This window comes from Amblyomma americanum, chromosome 8 (genome assembly GCF_052857255.1).
Source record: "Amblyomma americanum isolate KBUSLIRL-KWMA chromosome 8, ASM5285725v1, whole genome shotgun sequence".
Lineage (NCBI taxonomy): Eukaryota > Metazoa > Arthropoda > Arachnida > Ixodida > Ixodidae > Amblyomma > Amblyomma americanum.
The window spans coordinates 24,285,492-24,305,393 of NC_135504.1; the positions used below are offsets into that span (position 1 = coordinate 24,285,492).

At 44.8% G+C, this 19,902-nt stretch overlaps 1 protein-coding gene across 1 annotated transcript; it reads left to right on the forward strand.

Annotated features, from left to right (window-relative positions):
- Positions 1-80: 80 nt before the first annotated feature.
- On the forward strand, positions 81-18,048 carry LOC144101139 (uncharacterized). Its single transcript, XM_077634175.1, has 5 exons — positions 81-251; positions 1,465-1,514; positions 3,857-4,225; positions 6,795-12,436; positions 17,564-18,048. The coding sequence occupies exons 2-4, from the start codon at positions 1,475-1,477 to the stop codon at positions 7,010-7,012; spliced, it is 627 nt and encodes a 208-aa protein (XP_077490301.1). The 5' UTR covers positions 81-251; positions 1,465-1,474; the 3' UTR covers positions 7,013-12,436; positions 17,564-18,048.
- Positions 18,049-19,902: the final 1,854 nt, after the last annotated feature.

Consider the following 19,902-nt stretch of genomic DNA (forward strand, 5'->3'; position numbering starts at 1 on the left):
ACAAGGGCGGGCCACGGGTCCTCGTACAAAGGTGCGCGCCGATAAAGCCCTCGACATTGAGCTACCCCGCGAGATAGACCCTTATTCATACTCTGTTCTCCTATCGGCGGACAATTGGGCCAGAAAAGTGACGTCACTGCCTATTTACGCGCCACGCGCGGTAGCGGCAAGCAAACGAATTAACATTCGAGACAACGCGCTTTTCGCTTTCGGTTTCACGAAGGCGGACCATCGGAACTCATCGCTGCAAGGTAAGTTGGTCTTCTGTGCTTTCAACCAAATATTTGCTACGGTGTCTCCAGTACATGTGTCGAAAGACAACAAAAGGGGTCATGAAAAATGACGTCCTTAAGGAGCCTAATTTCAGGTTTCTGAGAGTCTAGCATGTGCTACTAAACCCAAAGCTCGGTTCGCAATTTTGCCACCGCCATACATCGCTGCCACGTGACTAGTGCACTGTCGAGGTTAATTTCATGGTCTATAGAAAAAAATTTTAGTACAGCAGACACGATCAGATAAATGAGCATTTGATCTCATTCTGTTTGTCGCCTATATACGATCATGAAATAAATATATAGGCGCCTTACATATATAGGCGGTTAGCGGCGTGCGATCATCATCATCATCAGCCTGACCACGCCCATTGCAGGGCAAAGGCCTCTCCCATGTCTCTCCGATTAACCCTGTCCTTTGCCAGCTACACCCACCGTATGCCTGCAAACTTCCTAATTTCATCCGCCCACCTAACCTTCTGCCGGCGCCCATGCTACGCTTGCCTTCTCATGGAATCCGCTCCGTAATGATCTGTAATGCAGTTGGGGCAGCAGATGAGCCAAAACGTCGCATATTTCGAGCAACTGCTTGCGTTGCAAAGATAGCAGAAAGTCCTCTTGTAAGCGATTGTTATGGTTGCCTAAACAGAAAACTAGAAATCCTGTATAGAAGACGTAGAATGTAGACGATTCTCCAACCTAAATAATAAATATATCTTTGCGTAATTATTCGATAATGCTCTGCCTTAGTCTGAAGTATAAAGTCCTAAGAGATCCACTTCTGACTAATGCTGAGTGGCTCGTCATGCATGGCTAGCACTCCAATCTTAAAATGAGATGCGCGCTCGTGCTTACTTCTCAGAAATTTTGGACTTACTCGAACGCTACAGCCAATCCCCTCCATTCGCCCCCCCCCCCCCCCGGCTTTCTTTTACATAGCTCAGAAGCGAACTCTTTAAGCGTTTTACTTTTGGCAGAGGCCATGCTTACACATATTTTCGCCAACGTAGCCGGGATCTCACGCGTGCACACACGTAAGGAAAGTGAGGCTTGGCGGACGAAGTCGCTTGTGTACAGAAGTCTTCATGCCCAAGGTTGCAGTTAAAGTGTGGCTGAAAAATTTATGGGCGAAAAGTTTTCTTCAAGCGTGGCGTTAAATACACTACAATGCATCTTGATTCGTTCCTTTCAGAGCTAAGAAGATGCTGCTTCGAGTCGTAGCGGCCGTTGTTCTCATCTTTCGTGAGTCTTTTGTTTGTTTCCAAAGAAAAGTTCACAGGGACGCCTCATTACATTACGTCTTGGCAGCGCGATAGCATTACAAGCTGTTCATGCCTTTGCCGGAAGTGTTGTCACTTCCGGTTTAGTGACGTCAAGTCCGGTCCAGCGACGTCGGTTTCCTCAAGCAATGTGAATGATCTGATCTGCTAAGGTCACTTTCCTCCATTCAAAAGGAATTAGCTGGTCTGGTGAGGAGGAGGAGGAGGAGGAGGAGGAGGAGGAGGAGGAGGAGGAGGAGGACGACTGTAATGGAGGTCTGGTGATGTCATTTCCCTTCAGCCAATGGGCGAATTTTAGAACCGACACCACATTTCTTTCTCGATTAGGCTTCTAATGATATCAAATTAAAAAATTCACGGGGCATTTCTCCTTGTGGTAAGGCGAATTTCTGTGACAGCTGGAGTAGGGTGAAATCTATTGTCAGCGGGGCTATTCGTAGCTCTATACAGGCAGTGATGTAGGATTCCTCATTAGCACCACGGGTAAGCTTTAGCAAATGCATTAAGCGACAGGTGACGTCATTGTTAGACAGCTATTTACGGGAATCGTCGAATGTGGGATGGAATTGTAGTAAGGGAGTAATTACTAGCATTCACCGAAGCGCAGTCATACGGCAACAAACTAGACAGCTCTATATAAATTGCCCATAAACCTCGTATTTCAAAAAAAAATTCCCCTGTTCCAGGGTTCAAACCCGGAACCACCGACTACCCGGGGAAGTCTCTACCAACTAAGCTAACCGAGACGCCTAGCAGATGGAAGGGCAACCCGAATCGATCAACTCGAAATGGGAATGGTGTTCTGTTCATTGTAATGTCATTGCGTTCGTGCCAATCAGTAATTCGCATTCTGGCCAACCAACATGGAGGGTTGTCATGACTTCGTGCATGATGTCAAGAAATTGCGACCTATCGCTTTGGAGAGTTGTAACGACACCGACGCCGCATAAACGGGAAACTAAATTTGATCGGAATTTTTGTCGGTACAGTTACCTTTAAAAGATGTAAAGCGTGTAAATTTCCCATACACTAAAACTGTACTGCGAGCCACAACCACGTCAACTTCAATTGCAGCCGTAGCGACTCACCATACACCTTTCAGTATTAAAAACAATGACCTTTGAGGCGAGAGAGTTCATTGGCTGCGCATTGTAAATTGTGAGCAATAAATAAGAGTACACAGAGCGTGATAAAGGAAAAAGGCTGCCCAGCGCCCAACAGCTCTTCTGGATTTCATGTTTGTCTATTGACAATTTCCTTGTTTTAAAAACACAGAAAGAAAAATTAATGACAATTTGCACCCCTGCTAGTGCGGACGATTAGAGATAGCTAGTTAATATTGTGCTTTCGGAACTGGTGCACATTTTTTAATGGTGCTGCCATGCATGAGTGTCTGACTACGGCTTTTGTTTTTAGAGGGTTACTATGAGTGTTTTATTGTGAGAGAAATAAGTTAGCACGCACTTGACCATCTCGCGGTAAGAGCATAACTTCCTTTGTAGCCTTATGGTGCTTCCTGGATGGATGGTAATGTGTAATTACTTGGTTAGTTCAAATCTACTCCACATTGGGAGTAATTCCATTGAAACCTCGTCTTTGACTCGAATACTCACTCCGGATGACACCACCCTCCTTTTAACAAGAAAGGAACACCTCCGGTGCCGCACACGTGCTCTAATCCCTCTGTGTGCAGTAACCCTCCCCTGTGGTCTTACCCGTGCTGAGGGGGTTGCGCTTCGGAGGATACGGGTCGGGGTGGCCCTAACTCCATCTGTGACACGCAAGTGGCCGCATTTCAAAGATTATAATCCCCGCCCCGGGTGTCCAGTCTGCAAGAACAGAGACTGTGAGGCGGATATCCGCCACCTGTTGTGGGACTGCCTAGCGCTGAAGCCGACGAGAACTCGGCACCTGACGTCAGTGGGACTCTCACCGGACAATCCGGATTCAATATATTGCATGGACACAGGGTCCATATAATCGCTCACTTCTTGATTTAATCAGTTCAGCTCAACTTTTTTCATTTATTTAAGCATATTACTCATCTCTCACTTCATAGTTTTTATGTCCTGAGGCTATAAACATCGCTTCAAAAAAAAAAAAATTCCATTGAACCGTCTTAAGGTCGGAGCTTGGGCAGGCTGGTGCATTATTAAGAACAGAACGCACAGCGCAAAGCACAGGGCCAGAAAGAAGTAGACTACACAACGCGCTGTGTTTTCTGTTCTCAAACATTCACCTAAGAGCTGTGGAGTTTATGGTAACGCTCTTTTAACGTTTTCGTGTCGTCGTTTCTTCGGACAGACGGGGCGCAATCCGGTCAGTCGTCGCTCAACTACTTCATGGACAACTTGCTACGTTCCGCACCTAAAGACGTGTTCCCACTTCGAGACGCTGACTTCGAAGTGGACGTCCAGAACGACACCGTTCTCGAGTTCTACCCTTTCCAGCTTGTCAACGGCACGGCTATGCGGTTTCGCCGCCGAGTCCAGCGCATTGGAGACTGCCGCACGGCGCGCTCTGGTGGCGCGAACGTCATAACCTGCCCCCTGTCTTTTGCCGGACTGACGGTCTCTTACACCGTCGAATCCGAGACGCCAAGTGTCGCTAGTCGGCGCGTGCATTTCTTCGTCTACGACGGGCAAGGCCAGATGGAGGTCGCCGCGACACCTGGTGAGCTTGGTACAGAGGCACACGAACTTTGGGGTTTGATACTTTTTCACGCTTTATTATGCAAGCACTTTTCATGTATCGAGAAGATATCATCATAGATTAATAAGGGAGTAATTGCTCATTGGCATACACATTGGATTCTCCTACACATTTGACCAACGCTGTTCCCACTTCGAGTTATTGATCAATTCGCTCTCGCCCTACCATAAGCTTGCCGTCCTGGTTAACTGAGTTGGTAGAGCGGCTGGTGCGGTCAAGCGGTGGTCCCGGGTTCGAACCTCGGACTAGGACGAATTTTTATTTAACTACGAAGTTTTTGAGAAAGCTGTGTAGCTTTCCTCTGCAGCCGTACGGCTGCGCTTGGGTGGATGCCAATGAGTAATTACTCCCTTGTTACGAATCTACTTCACCTAGGGGGATTCCCCTAAACATTTCACCGCCATCATCATATATTGTTGTCATATATTAGAAGACGTTAGAATGTCGTATAGTACACCAAGGAATTCGATTCTTTATATAAGCAGACAGAAGCTGACTCGTTGACAGGTCCGTCTACTCACTAACGCTAGAGAAAAAGAAACAATTGCAAAGCATAAAAAGAGTAAAGCTTAATCTATCCCTAAATGGAATCTTTCACAGGTCTAGTATGCGCTCAGACAGCTCGTGATGTTGAGAGGGTGACTGCCAACGGTAACAGCACTGGTGATGTGCTCAATTCATTTATCAGTATCCTTTATTCGGCGTCCCTCAGCGTAGAAATAAATAAATGCCGGCACAAGAACAAAAATGCTGTTGGCGCACCCAGACGAGGTTATTAGCCATTTATTGTTCGACAGCGCTAATATTTTCATACGTGCATTAAATACAATGTATTTGAATATTTCATCATGAAAATTACATCTACAACCAAGTAACAATGAGCTGAATAGAATTATGCACGTGCATTCAACACGTGTAAGACAAGCACGCATTTCCAGAATTATAAGCACAAGCTTAACAATGTTGTGAAATGCAGTTCTCGTATAACGCATACCATTGCAGCAAAATACGTACAGACAGGCATGAATAAACGCTGGTGTCCGGCGACTGAGCCACGTTTATTGAAGGCACGGGCAAACAATGACAAGGTGTCAGAATGAACTTCCATCTGTCGGGAGGTGTATTTTGCTGAGCAATTCAGGGCAAAAGCATTTTTCAACGCAATTTTTTCATACGTTGTAAGATTTCACTATAAAAATCAATATGTCCGCAGGCCTCCCGTGAGCAGGATTGCATTTTTCTGCTATTAACGTTCTTGCTATTTTCAAAACGTTCCCCATTTGTTTTCTATGGGAGTCTCAACTGTTCGATGAGTTTTTTTTTTATTTACATGAACATTAAAGGAGAGGTTGGTTCCGCATAGTGGCTCCGGCTACTCCTTTTCACAAATTCATAGAAACCACTTGGTCCGACGATATGCAGTTCACCATAACATCACACAAACACAACAGTGCACAACGTATAAAACAAATGAACAAGCATCGGGGCAAGTACTATTAATGAGCGAACATAAACTCCGTGATTGTTAACACAACAGTACAGAATTCAATATACATAAGAGATATGAATAAACAAGGACCGAAGAACAAAAAATAAGCTTGTTTGCAGTACACACAGCAAATATAAACAACAACGCTATTAAAGCACTCACTCACAAAAAAACGCTTCTTTGTAGCAAACACAGCAAAAGCAAATGTCAAATATATTGAAGTACTCACTCACATAGAGGCAAGAGCTGTCTGTGAGAGATTGCTTCAATGTCCTTTTTATTTGATTTTGCTGTGTTTGCTGCAAACAAGCGTTTTTTTTGTTTTTGTTTTTTCAAGCGGCAGCCGTATTACTGTAGGTCTCAGGCTGAGATCACCTTGCGTTGCCGATGACCTTCGAGGCTCAGCCAAAGTCAGACCTCTAGTTTATAACTTTGAAGAACCGGTGGATGGTGATTGGTCAAGGAGTTGGGCAGGTCAAGGTCATTTAAAGGTCAAGCAGGTGACGTCAGGGTCACGTCAAGGTCAACCAATATTTTGGTCACGTGATCGACGTTGGGCTCGCCGAGCAGCCTAAACGGGGTGTTTGCGTGATAGGGCGTGACGTCACGCCATCTTTAACCGAGTACATGACGGAAGGAGTGCTGGCGCGCCTAGGAATAAAACTAACGGTGCTTTAGCTTTGGTTAAACCAAGTCAAAAGCGTTAGCTTCGCGATAGTTTAGCCTGGAAAATACCAAAGAAGAGCTCAACGATTCAGCATAACAAGACTTTGCTGGGCTGAGCCATCGTGAAGCTGCCGCTTCTCACTCGGCTTAACCATAGCTAAAGCACCGTTAATTTTTTTTTTTTTTGCGTTCGATGGAAAGTCTTTAAAAGAAAGGTTTTGCTACGCACCGAAAGAATGCACCCTTAATTACCTTCAATATTTCCATTCCAGTAGCATACAATATTCCAGTATTTGGAATTCTTTTCCAAGAATGCTAAACATATTATTACTTCCCTGGAAGTGTTCTGATGTCGCCTTTGTTCTTCCCAAACAGGGAGGCGGACGCAGATGACTGCTTTCGGGCTGCAGTTCTTGAACGTGACGATGCAGAAAATGGGGAGCGTCCTGGTTCATCCAGATGTCGACGAAATCTTTGCCAAGAAAGCGTCCGAGAATGTGGAGCGAACATTGTGGGAGGCGCTTGTGGACTCCTACGCCGCCATGATGCGAGGAGTTGTGGGAGGCATAAGAACACCCCCCGTTATATCGTAAAAGCCGCTTTACGCGGTCACATAGTTTCACTCTTCTCATTTACGGAGCCCCAGTTGTTTTCGATGGGACGTTTTAATATTGAGAATCATTGTATTGGCCTACTACATTCCCCTCGTGTGAGAAAGTCTCACAACTGCTATACATGAAGCGATAGAAAAGAATGCCATTTCTTGAGGCAGTATTGCGTGAAGAATCCTACTTATGATAACGTAACAGATTGGCAACTGCTGTTGCTGAAATTTCACCTGAAACGCTTTTGTTTTAGAAACATGTCTGATATGAAAAGCTCTGATCATCTCTGTGGTTTGGTTTTCTTTTTTGAGTGCGTCTGAAGTAAATGTATTGAGCTTGAGATGATTTCGTACATGATCGAAGAACAAATGAATGAAATAAATTGATATTTACCTAGTAATATTTCAATCATGATTGAAGAACAATAAAAAAAAAATGAAGGAAATGATTAATGACCTTTTAACGTTTATAGTTCTTTAGTACTGTTTCCGGGCTTTCCTCTACGCCTGTTTCGGTCTCATTTCGTTGCTTACACCGCAGTAATACATCCGCTGTTGCCTTTCCGAACACTTCGTGTGCCTTAGTTTTTTTGATGCTGTATTAGCAGTCTGGTATTCCTCGTTTTTTTTTTTTACTTTAGTTTCCTTCGAATTAACATGTAAACACGTTAAGGGAAGATGGGGTCTTTGATGGCACAGCAAAAAAAAAAAAAGACCCAGAATGGCAGGGAAACCTGAATCCGCTATCAAAAGTTTCATTAACAGGACTTATCCTCTCAGACGAGGCGTGCTTTTGTCGAAACGTTGGCTAACGGATTGAGGCTTCCAACCCTCCAGCGTTCATCTTGTGCTGTCCTTCCCTCTGTTATTCGAATCAACCTTAACGCCTCTATAACTGTACTCACCTTTCTCTCGTTATTCTGCGCTGTAGTTTACTGTCCAAATTACCGACCGGAATAGCAGAATTGAAGAGTTGGTGGGTATATTAGCCAGGCTACGGGCATCCTGACGTAAGCTTAATTTCTTATTTTATTTCTTAAATCCCGCCTGAAGATGTGGGGCTACTGCAGCTGCAGACTAAATATTCGCGGTTTTCTTCTACACCACGTGATGAGCAAAGTGAAGGCTTCCTCTGAGGACGCGTGCACTGCTCTGCATGTTGTTCTTAGCGCGGTAGTTATTTTGACACGGTCCGCAGGTTTACTCTAACCTCGAAATTACTGGCCGCTCATCTCTGCGCACCCCGTACCACACACCCTATGCACCAAGGACACCATTTGATACAATCACCGAATCAACGGTTAATTACGGACTCTGAACATATTTGAACGGCTATAGCAAGGCTTATTTCTTCTTGTAAGCGGACGCCTGCCCTTGGCGACATTAGGCAATCAGGCCTCGCATGTTTAGAAAAGATACTCAGCAGCGCCAGTATGCTGCTCAAGCATTATAACACGCGATAGATAGGTAAAGCACTCATAAATCATGAAACGTTGTACCGGGTGATTAGGTTTGTGGATCCGGCATCTGTAAAAGTTTCAGCCGGCGAATCGGAGTCTATACTGAGCAGACTTCCAAATAAAGCTACACAAAAGACAGTTTCTTTCGAAGGTCAATTTTCCTCCGGTTAAAATATTTGTATGTCAATCAGGTATTCCCATAATGACCTCCTAATTTTTATAATAGCAGAATAAATTTTAGAGACGCAGCATTTCCTTTGCTCTTTCAGGGCATTAGAAACGAGAATTGACTCCGAAAAAAAAGGATAGATCTTGTTTCTTTTTGTGCACCCTCTAGCTTCGCGTAGGTCGTCATCTCCAACAATTCTGGAGAAAAGCGTTTTTGAAAGGAAAAAAGTTCGTGAGATAAATTTTTTCATGTATTGTAACAATTCACTGCGCAGATCTCTCATCGGCAGGCTTGAATGTTTTTGATATTAGAGTTTTTGTTATCATCAAAAGCGTTCCCTATTGGTTTTCTAAGGCAGTCTTGACTGCTCGATGCGAGCGACTAAAGAACTTTAAAAGAAAGATTTTGCTGATCGAAAGAATGGACCATTACCTTCGATATTTTCATAACATTAGCTTACAAATTTCTAACATTCAGAACTTTTGCCCAAGAATGTTAGGCATGGAGTCACATAACAAGATGCTGCTTGTTTATTGGCTCAGACAGTCACACTTTATTTTGCTAAAACGCCTTTTCTTTCCCTCTATTTACCTTTAAAACCACGAAGCGTTGTAGCAGCGAGAAAGGGTCCGAACCGATTGCACGAATTTGACGAAGCACTTTCTGTGCAATAGCCAGCATGCCATACACCAGTTGTTAACTCGTGACACTCTTGGTCAATCCGTCTTCCGTTTGACTAATCATGGCAAAATTGCAGCCTCGATGAATACCTCTATCTTCCACAGACCTGACACTTGTCTCACAACAGTAATAATCGCAATGGCAGACGCGCAGGTTCACGAAGAAAGACTCAGATATCTGTGTCTAAACAGCATTAAGCATTATAGGTAAACTGCGAAGCATATATTTCTTTTTGGCTTTGAATAGGCTTCCTTTAATGCTTTCAAAACACATCGCTAATGTACAATGAACACACTTGTTATAAGGGCTCTAGAGACAATCAGTTACACAATGTCCTCTTAGGAACCATCCTCCTTACCCACGTACCTAACACCTGATGGAATATTGATGTCCTGAACTATAATGCCCTATTCAAGGACGATTTCTCAGGCGGTAAGAAATAAAGTGAACAAGCTTGGGGCACAAAGAGACGCTCCCGTTCTTGTGTGGCGCTTGATTGAACACCCGTTTCTGAAGTACACCTATCTTTGAAGCTTGCTATCTGTATGAAGGCTGTGTGCACTCACTCTTCCCTTATAGAAATGGTCTATAGACAGTCTATAGACTTCTTATAGAAACTATAGCCTTCTTATAGATATTTATTTTTGTCTACTCATAGTATATAGACTGTCTATAGACAAAAAACTAGACGTGTATGCCCATAAATATATAGATTATCTTTAGACCGTCTATAGGATTTGTATTGCCTATAAACTGTTCTCTATGGTATGTCTGTAGATTTTATCGACAGAAGTCTGTGGACAGTCTACAGACTGTCTAAAGCAATTTTTGCAAGGGTTCGGCATCGCATGCATACGTTCACTTGAATCTTCCAGCATTCCCTCTTAACTTCGGCCTCTCTCTATATATCTGTATTTCTCCTTCTCTCCACTTGGTTCCAGTAGGAACCTATCGAGTTTCCACAACGGCACACCTCTGCACTCTTCCTCACTTTAAATATTTATTGCCTCCCTCCTGGCGGAAATCCGCTGCCTTGGTAGCTGGCGTATGCAAAAAAGGCAAGGCTATAACAACACCGTGCAACGCACACCCATGGAATTCGCCAAAACCTCCCCTGGTTTTAGTCGTGAAAGGATAAAAGCCATACCGAATCTGCCAAGGTGGTAACTCGACAATAAGTTCGAATGATAAAATTGTTTTGTGCCTTTCTCTCCAAGTAATACTCTCAAACCAGTCCTCTTGTCTTCTGCCCTTGCTGCAAATATAACTGAGTGGCATTCTGGCACGATTTTTTTTAAAAAAAACGGCGCAAGCAGCGTAATGGAAAAGGGCGTACCCTCGTCCCTATACAACAGTTTAGAAACGTTCACATCTTCGGAAAAAAGCGGGACCACTCTTAGCTCCTGTGTCTGTACGGTGCTTCACGTTTTTGTGTCCGCCTGTATGGCCCTTCTGGGTGTAAAACTCTTCCACAGTTCTTCACTTCCCCGCATTTCGCGGAAAGCGAAAACATAACACGGGTTATTAGCCCGGGACTGCATATTCACGCATGGTAACACGTAGAAACCCGAGAAGCCGAAATAAAACGTTTCGTGACTGAGAGCATTCTATACAAAAGAACATGCTTTTTATGTATGCATGCAAACAGAGTACGGACGCTGTGTCCCACAGTTAAACCCATTTTATCCCCCGGCAACTTCAAAGAAAGAAGGCGATTTCTTATCCTGCTCCACTTTACATAATATTACTTAGCAGCACGGTGTGTACGATTGTGCACACGACTTTTGAATCTTTTTTTCGTAGCTTCTAGGGGTGTCTTCGAAATCTTTGTGATGCCGGCTACATTTGATATCCCCTTCTGGACAAAACGGTAGGGCCATTTCGTGCCTAGAAAAAGATCTTTTTTTAAAAAACTAGAAATACAGATGGACGCTACGAACACGTGTCAAAAAATACTGGAGGAGCACATTTTTCTATGTGAAGTTGTTTTTGAACGCAATTTTTATTTCATACATCGTTACATTCCGCAATAGCAGTCAATTTATTCGCAGATCGCAGAAATGTTCCCGACTGTTTCCCATGACAGTCTTAACTACTCCCTGTGAGCGATGGACAAATTTTAAAACAAAGATTTTGCTACGAATCTAAAGAATGAATCATTACCTTCAAATTTCGGTAGCAGTACCTTACGATATTCCACAGTTTCCTCATAATTAGAATTCATGTCCAATAAATCCTGGAACTTGTCTGTGTTGCGCCTATAAGTAGCGCTGTCTGGTTCTGTAACTTTTTCCTTCGCTAACATTGTGGAATGCTTTACTAAAGGACACTGTAGCCGCGTTTTCGTTCTAGAAACAGCTAGGGATGTTTACAATAATACTTAATTAGACATATATATTTTGTTTTGTTTTTGTAACATAGGTCTGCGATTCCGTGAGCGTAGAAGGCTCCAACGTGCGTGAATTCTTGAAATTTGAAGCCATTCGTAATCATTTTGCGAAATAGGGGGTTCTGAAATGGTTATAATTATTGCACCATGAAATACACTTCGGATAATAAATGTCAGTTCGTCTCCTTGGTATAGCATGCATCATTTATCTTGCTCATCTCTAGCGTTACACGCGCCAAACCTGCAAAATTTTTTTCGAGAACGTGCTGCTTTCTTTAACCCCGGATTTTTTTTTTCCAAGAGCTCCGTGATTCATCGCGTCCTATTAAAAAAGGAGTCACGAGGCAAGATACACGCACGAAAAGAGGTTTCAGTATACGTTCTGACGCTGGGAAGTGCATTTCTCGCCCTCCAGGTGGCGCCGTCTGTGACAAACACAAAACACCAGTTGTCTTGTTTCGTTTTTTTTTGTTCTTTTTTTCTAAAGTATTTCTCGTGTCTTCTCAGGGATTCGTGACCTTGGCGGTGTCTTCTAAGAAAGTTGTATGATGTATGAGCCGCTTGCGCATCCAATAAAAGGACACAGCCTGGTGCCTTGGAGCATGAGTCGAGCAAACATCTCATTCCTACCTGCACAGTTGTTTTTTTGCGGCCCTTGAGGCATACCGGGAAGAGCTGAAGTTGCAGAAGCATAACACTGGACATCTTTTCGAGGTGAGTGGGTGTCTTTTTGACCCAAACCCGAAGCTATAGGCGGTGTGATATGTCCGGAGACCAGGGAGTGGAGCCCGGACAGAAGGTAAGTTTAATGAAGTCAAATCTTATCCACCGATAATCATTTGTTCAACCAAAATTTAGAACAAAGCAAAAAAATACAGAAAGAAAAACATAGTTTAGTTTAGTTTAGTTTAATGGGAGTTTAACGTCCCAAAGCGACTCAGGCTATGAGAGACACCGTAGTGAAGGGCTCCGGGAATTTCGACCACCTGGGGTTCTTTTACGTCCACTGACATCGCACAGTACACGGGCCTCTAGAATGTCGCCTCCATCGAAATTCGACCACCGCAGCCGGGATCGAACCCGCGTCTTTCGGGCTGGCGCCGCAACCACTCAGCCACCGCGGCGGCTAAAGAGAAAAAACATATAATCGCATAAAATAAGATTATAATTCATGATTTCTTTACTGCCTTTGAATGTAGAGGCAGTACATGTGCTAGTCATGAGTAATAGGTTATCATTATCCCGCAAAGGTAATCAGTATATTGGGTTCATCTTGCTAGTTCTCACTCATGAGCCAGAAACTCGAATGCTAACGAAAAGGCTTGAAATTAAATTGCTTACAACGCAGAGAGGTATGGAAAGGGGACTATTATAATCAACTACAACGACTAATTCATCCGAAAAAGAAAGGAGTTGAATTTTCAAACCTCTGGAAATAAAAAGAGGGGATCACAAAGCTAGAGCAATAAGGAAATTAAAGAGGCAATCAAACGGCGACGACTGGTTTCGAGAGAACGCAGAGAGGCAAAAGATTCGCAGCTTTCTCAAGATGAAACACGATAAATGGGAATCGTGTCGAGAAAGCAAAATGGAAATACGGATCCTCGTCCAGGGTCAAGAAAAAAAAGAGGAGTGAACTGTTCGCTGTATGGCCGCAGTTAGCGATGCAACTAAAAGTGGGCCAAGGAAAATCTGCAACCATAAAATCTGACCGGGAAAAAAGAATCAGGGAAAGCAGGAACTAATTCAAGAGACCAACGAAAACTCTTCAGAGCGCGACGACGCTCTGAGATACATTACTTCAGTTCTAGCTGAGCCATTTAGGAGCGGTATGAGCATAGATAAGAGGCTGCCGTGTTTAATGTATGTGGATGATATTGCAGTATGAGCTGATCAGCAGGAATACTCGCAGCTACCAGTTAAGTTTGGTGAAGAAGGAGATGCTGTAGGCTTCAATTTTAGCGCCATTAAGTAAGGGCTTATATTATTTATCCATTCCACAGATCAGATGCTGACAATACAAGACAATGAGATGACCAGGCTGGCAGAAGGAAATATCTAGGAATATGGGTAAAAGGAGTATGGGTAATCACCTACGGGGCAGAAACGTGGAGGCTAACGAAAAGAGTTCAGCTTAAGTTAAGGACAACGCAGCGAGCCATGGAAAGAACAATGACAGGTGTAACGTTAAGAGACCGGAAGCGGGCAGAGTGGGTGAGGAAAGAAATCCGGGTTAACGACATCATAGTCGAAACCAAGAGGAAGAAATGGGGTTGGACAGGGCATGTGATGCGAAGGCAAGATAACCGCTGGTCCGTAAGGGTAACGGAGTGGATACCAAGAGAAGGCAAGCGTAGCAGGGGGCGGCAGAAGGTTAGGTGGGCGGATGAGATTAAGAAGTTTGCGGGCATAAGGTGGGTGCAGCTGGCAAATGACAAGGTTAATTGGAGAGACATGGGAGAGGCATTTGCCCTGCAGTGGGCGTTGTAAGACTGATGCCGCTGCTGATGATGATGATGGGTAAAAGAAGGACAGGTATACATGAAATAGCACCAAAGTATTACTAATGAAGCATTTAAAGCATAATAACGACACAGGTAAGAAGTACTGAGAGCTGTTTGGAAAGGTATAAAGGTGTCAGGTCTTACTTTTGGGAATGTGGTTGTGTGCTTAAGGGCCGAATCTTGGTTGGGGCTAGAAGTAAATCATAAAGCTGTTAGCAGGTTAGCACTAGGGGCTCACGGCAAAACCACAAATGAGGCAATAAAGGGGGACATCGGCTCGGCATCGCTCCAAGCACAGGATGCTGAGATTAAAATATGCGAAGAACATATGAGGAAATTGGATGGTAACAAGTGTACGACTAAGGTGTTTGCATACTTGTGCAGATAGAGCGCCCACTCAGAGTGGCAAAAAAGGACTGGAAAGCTAACCTCTTAAGTTTACGCACGAAAGCTGAACTGAGAAACAAAGAGCTTTAAATTACAGATCAAGAAGTCACAGGGTAGAAACGTGTTAATTCGGGTTCTCTGGTTACGCCTAGAGGTTTGGGCCCGACCGACGTTTTGAGACGTGGTTGAATGCACGCAGTGCCAACGTGCTTTCAATTTTACTTTCGCACTGAAGTCTTGCCAGTGCGGGCGCGGCAACGAGGTCGGAGTTTCTTTCTCCAGTGGGGTGTCAATTAATTTCCTCTTGAGTGGCAAGCTGCAGGCAGCGGAACACGCTTTCCCGCGCTGCAAAGCAGCGTCAATACTCTGGGATGAACTGCGAAGTTTCTTTCGTCAAAGTTGGGACGTCACATCCTAATCGAAATAGTCTATAGACTGTCTATAGACTTCTTGTAGACTCTATTGCCTTCCTACAGATATTTCCTTGTTTATTTATAGACTCTGGACTTTCTATAGACAATAGTCTACTAAGTGTGTATGTCCATGAATCTAGATTGTGTATAGACTGTCTCTCAGTCAGTCAGTCAGTCAGTCAGTCAGTCAGTCAGTCAGTCAGTCAGTCAGTCAGTCAGTCAGTCAGTCAGTCAGTCAGTCAGTCAGTCAGTCAGTCAGTCAGTCAGTCAGTCAGTCAGTCAGTCAGTCAGTCAGTCAGTCAGTCAGTCAGTCAGTCAGTCAGTCAGTCAGTTTTTATTTTCAGGAAAATCACAACATCCTGCGGGTGGCAGAGACTAAAGGCATGGTTGCCTGAGGAGGTATCTGCCCCTTCAACAAAAGGAGCAACCTACAGCAGTACAGCACAGAGCTGGTACAAAAAAGAGAAGCATCGTTACAGATAGTACACGCATGCATCCTATACAACATGGCTGTACTTAAGCACTATGGACAGTTTTTCTTTTTAAATCACATTCACGATTCGCTCAAATATCACAAAAACACGTAAAAAGAAGTCATCAATTGAAAACAAAATTTACATTTATTATTGTTACTTAACAATCTCAACAGAAAACAAAATTGCCCGCAATTCACGTTTGAACATTTTTCTGGGTAGGCAGAAATCTGGAATTGTATTGCTTACCTACCGAGTATAAGATTTATCTATAGACTATCTGTCTGTCTATAGACTGTGCATCTATCTGTAGGATTTATCTATTCGATAGAATGTCTATAGATTTCACAGACAAAAGTTTATAGACAGTCTATAGACTGTACAGTCTGGACAGTCTATAGACTGTCCAGTCATAGACTATATAAAGAAATTTTTGTAAGGGCATGAGCCGGCCTCCGCCGCCTGGATGTGCCCTCCGGCTCCCCCTTTTACTGAGATGTTTGAGCCCCTGTTCCAGTGCCTCACTCCCTCTGGAGGGCGCCGATTGATGTGATGGAGTACGTGCACAACCTCAAGACAGCCTGGCGGCACTTCTTCAACAAAGTTTAACGAGTAATGTGCACGCTTGACACTCCTGACTCGGAACTGAAAGATGGGTTGGTACACGGCCGAGAGGCAGCCATCGAAATTAAGACCCACCAAACTCATCGCTTGTGATCGCACTGACTGAAGCAGGTGTCTTTGCCGGGAAACAGTTCACTCGAACCCCTCGCTTATATCTTCACCAACGGGTCTATACTCTTATTACCACCATCCTTAGTCCCTTTTCCACCTTTCGACTTTGAGTTTTCTTTCGCCTCCTGGAGAGAATTTTTTTCCTGGCATTAATCGAGTCTTATCTCGGGATTTCCTTGATTCCCTTACTTGACTACTCCCTCCAACTGCCCTGTATTTACTTCCTTTCCATTTTCATCGTCAAGGCATCCCCCACTTTATACGGGGCAGAACCCTTTTTACATTCCACGATACCTTCCTTCAATTGAGATAGCCTTTCCGGAAACGAAGGACAAACTAAAATTTACCTACCTCGTCTTCAGAGAAGGAGGGAGCCTAAATTATAAGTTTCTTATTTGTAATGCATCAGAGCATTATGGGAACTACACCCCAGTTTTCGCGGACCTAATTTCGCACCTGCCTTTCGTTTAAGCACGTGCCCGTTTCTACTGCACAGCTTAACAGGGTAGCAATAAAGACCACACGTTTTTCTACTAGAAACTGTACAGGGTCGCTCAATATAAAGGGAAACACAGTAGTACATGGCTCCGGGACTTCGCGAAAAGCTGCCACCGACAGCCCGCGCGAATCTGCGGCAAAGGCACATGCGCAGTTAGCACGACCAGCTTCAATTCCCGCGCATGCGCTTGGTGCCGCAAATTCTCGCCGATTGTCGACAGGAGCGGTTGGCGAAGCGCTAAAGTAACGCGCTGCATTGTTCCCTTTTATACTTGGCGACCTTGTCAACTAGATTCATGGTCATTTAGCAGAATGATAGCAGATTATCCACGTTATTAGGGTTACTTCGAAAGATTATGAAAACGCGGAAGAAGTATAGACCAAGCAGAAAATTGTCTTGGCAGAATTCGTAAGTTTCTACGAGTAATCTGTGGGGAAACATTTCTGCAGTGGTTGCATCCCGCCGCGGTGGCTCAGCGGTTAGGGCGCTCGGCTACTGATCCGGAGTTCCCGGGTTCGAACCCGACCGCGGCGGTTGCGTTTTTATGGAAGGAAAACGCAAAGGCGCCCGTGTGCTGTGCGATGTCAGTGCACGTTAAAGATCCCCAGGTGGTCGAAATTATACCGGATACCTCCACTGCGGCACCTCTTTCTTCGTTTCTTCTTTCACTCCCACCTTTATCTCATCCCTTACGGCGCGGTTCAGGTGTCCAACGCTATATGAGACAGATATTGCGCCATTTCCCTTTATCAAAAACCAATTAATATTATTATTAGTGGTTGCACTTAGTGTTTACGGTGTGTATATCTGCACTACATTCCCTTTTACAGGTGAAAGGGTAGACTTGCTCAAAGTTTCCACGTCGTTCTGAGAGGAAGCTCTCAAGCTTTCCACCATGCCTTCCGAGAAGACTGCTCATGCTTTTGTCCATCGGCGCCCGTCCGCCGCGGCGAAGCTTGTGGTTCTCATGGCTCTCTTGGGGTTGCTGTCCTTGGCCCGGGGAACCTGCACCGGATCTTCCTGCAACTTCTGGTGCCGACGACAGGGTCTCGGTTGGGGCATTTGCAAGCCTCGCAGCTTCTACGCTCCCGGGTACACGATGTGCACCTGCTCGGGTCCCCCCACGTACGTCGATACGGCGCCAATCATGTCGTTCGACTACGGCCACAAGACACAACCGCCGATGCCGCCGCAGAGACCACAGACTCCGTGGTACTGAAGACGGCGACGACAGCGGAGAAACGAAGGCGCATTGCACCTCATGAATGGAGTGAAGGAGGTTGTGCGAATAAATGGATTAGCATCTTGCTCATGACACCGTGCTGTTATCACTTAAGGGAGTATAGACGCTAAATTTAAAGGTGCACCAAAGAGGAATCTGAACTCGTCTTTTTACCGCGGAAATTCGATCTACACGTTCCCAGCATTCTTAGAAACTTCGAACCATTGTTCTGTGCGGCCGATTTCCCTAATTTAAATAATAATAATAATAATTGGTTTTTGTGGAAAGGAAATGGCGCAGTATCTGACTCATATATCGTTGGACGCCTGAACCGCGCCGTAGGAGAAGAGGCAAAGGAGGAAGTGAGAGAAGGAAGAGGTGCCGTAGTGGAGGGCTCCGGAATAATTTCGACCACCTGGGGATATTTTACGTGCAGTGACATCGCACATCACACGGGTGCCTTAGCGTTTTGCCTCCATAAAAACGCAGCCGCCGTGGTCGGGTTCGAACCCGGGTGCTCCGGATCAGTAGCCGAGCGCCCTAACCTCTGATCCACCGCGGCGGGACCCTAATTTAAATCAAATTAAATGTCCCGGCTCCTGCCTTTTTTTGTAACCCAACGCTGAAGTAGAGGCCTCTAGTTCACTCTAGCTGAAGGTAGGAGGAGCCAACCAACGCGTCAGCCAGTCCCGTGGCGGCTTGCCGCTCTGCCATCGGCGAAGTGATACGCAGATAAGAGTCCACCTGTGCTTTTATTTTCGTAGGCCTAATCTGCGGCTACGTTGCCTGCGATTGAAACTATTTATTCACGGGAACCTAGAAAACAAAATAATAGTGAAAGCGAAGCCGCCACGGGACTGGCTGAAAGGCACTCAACCGTGTTGGTTGACACGTACCTTCAGCGTTGAATTAAAAAAAAAGGCGGGAGCCGGGACGTTTAATCCAATTTAAGTTAGGACAATCGGCCGCACAGGACAATAATTCTAAGTTTTTATAAGAATTCTCAGAACATGTAGATCGAGTTCTCGTGGTAAAAAGGCCAGTTCAGATTCCTCTTTAGTGCAGGCTTTAAGTTGCCTGTTTTCTTCTTTCAAATGACGCGTTAGCAATTACAATGCGTGGTTCACCTCGTGGTATTCGACTGCATTCTTGGTATTCGACGTGGCATTCGACTAATTTCTTCTTGATACTTTTGTAGCGATAGCTACATTATACGGTAACTTTTCGAGCCTTCAGCGTGGCTGCGCCCCCATGCTGTCACGTGGTTGGTCACGTGGTGCGGAGCAGCTGCCGGCGGCGCGGCGCCGTGGCTGATCACGTGGTTCGTCGCGTGGTTGGTCCCGTGACCAAGTTCCACACACCCAGCTGTAGCTATATCGTCACTTCAGGATTAACGAAAGCTATACCACCCCCAATTTTTTTTCCCATTTCGGTTTTAGGAAGCGAATGATGGCTGTGACGTGCACTTCCACCAAAATGCAACGTACGAAACGTTACAATAAGTGAGACAGCACACGTACAGAGACCGGCAGCCATTAGCTGGAAGACACTAACCCACCAAAACCAACTTGCGCTTCTGTGTCCTCGTCTTCGTCCCAGCTCCCGGAGTCGTCGTCACGTCTGTAACATTATTTTCTGATGCCCAAGAAGAAAGTAAAGCACAATAACTGACAGTGCGATCCTACTAGTTACCGGTTTAACCGATGCATCAGTTTCGCTAATCCGAAACTAATGTAAGTAGCGGATTTCGACGACTGGTCGAGTGTGGGTTCCACATTCACAAAGCACGCTGAAAACGAATACTGAAAAGAGTTTCTTCTCAAAACAATGAAATAAATAGAAGACGAATCAGCTACCATCGCTAATACTCATAGCTACGTAGATTTCTTTTTCCCGCTATCAGTCAGTTCGAAATTGCAACATTACAGGCATTGTATACTATTATGC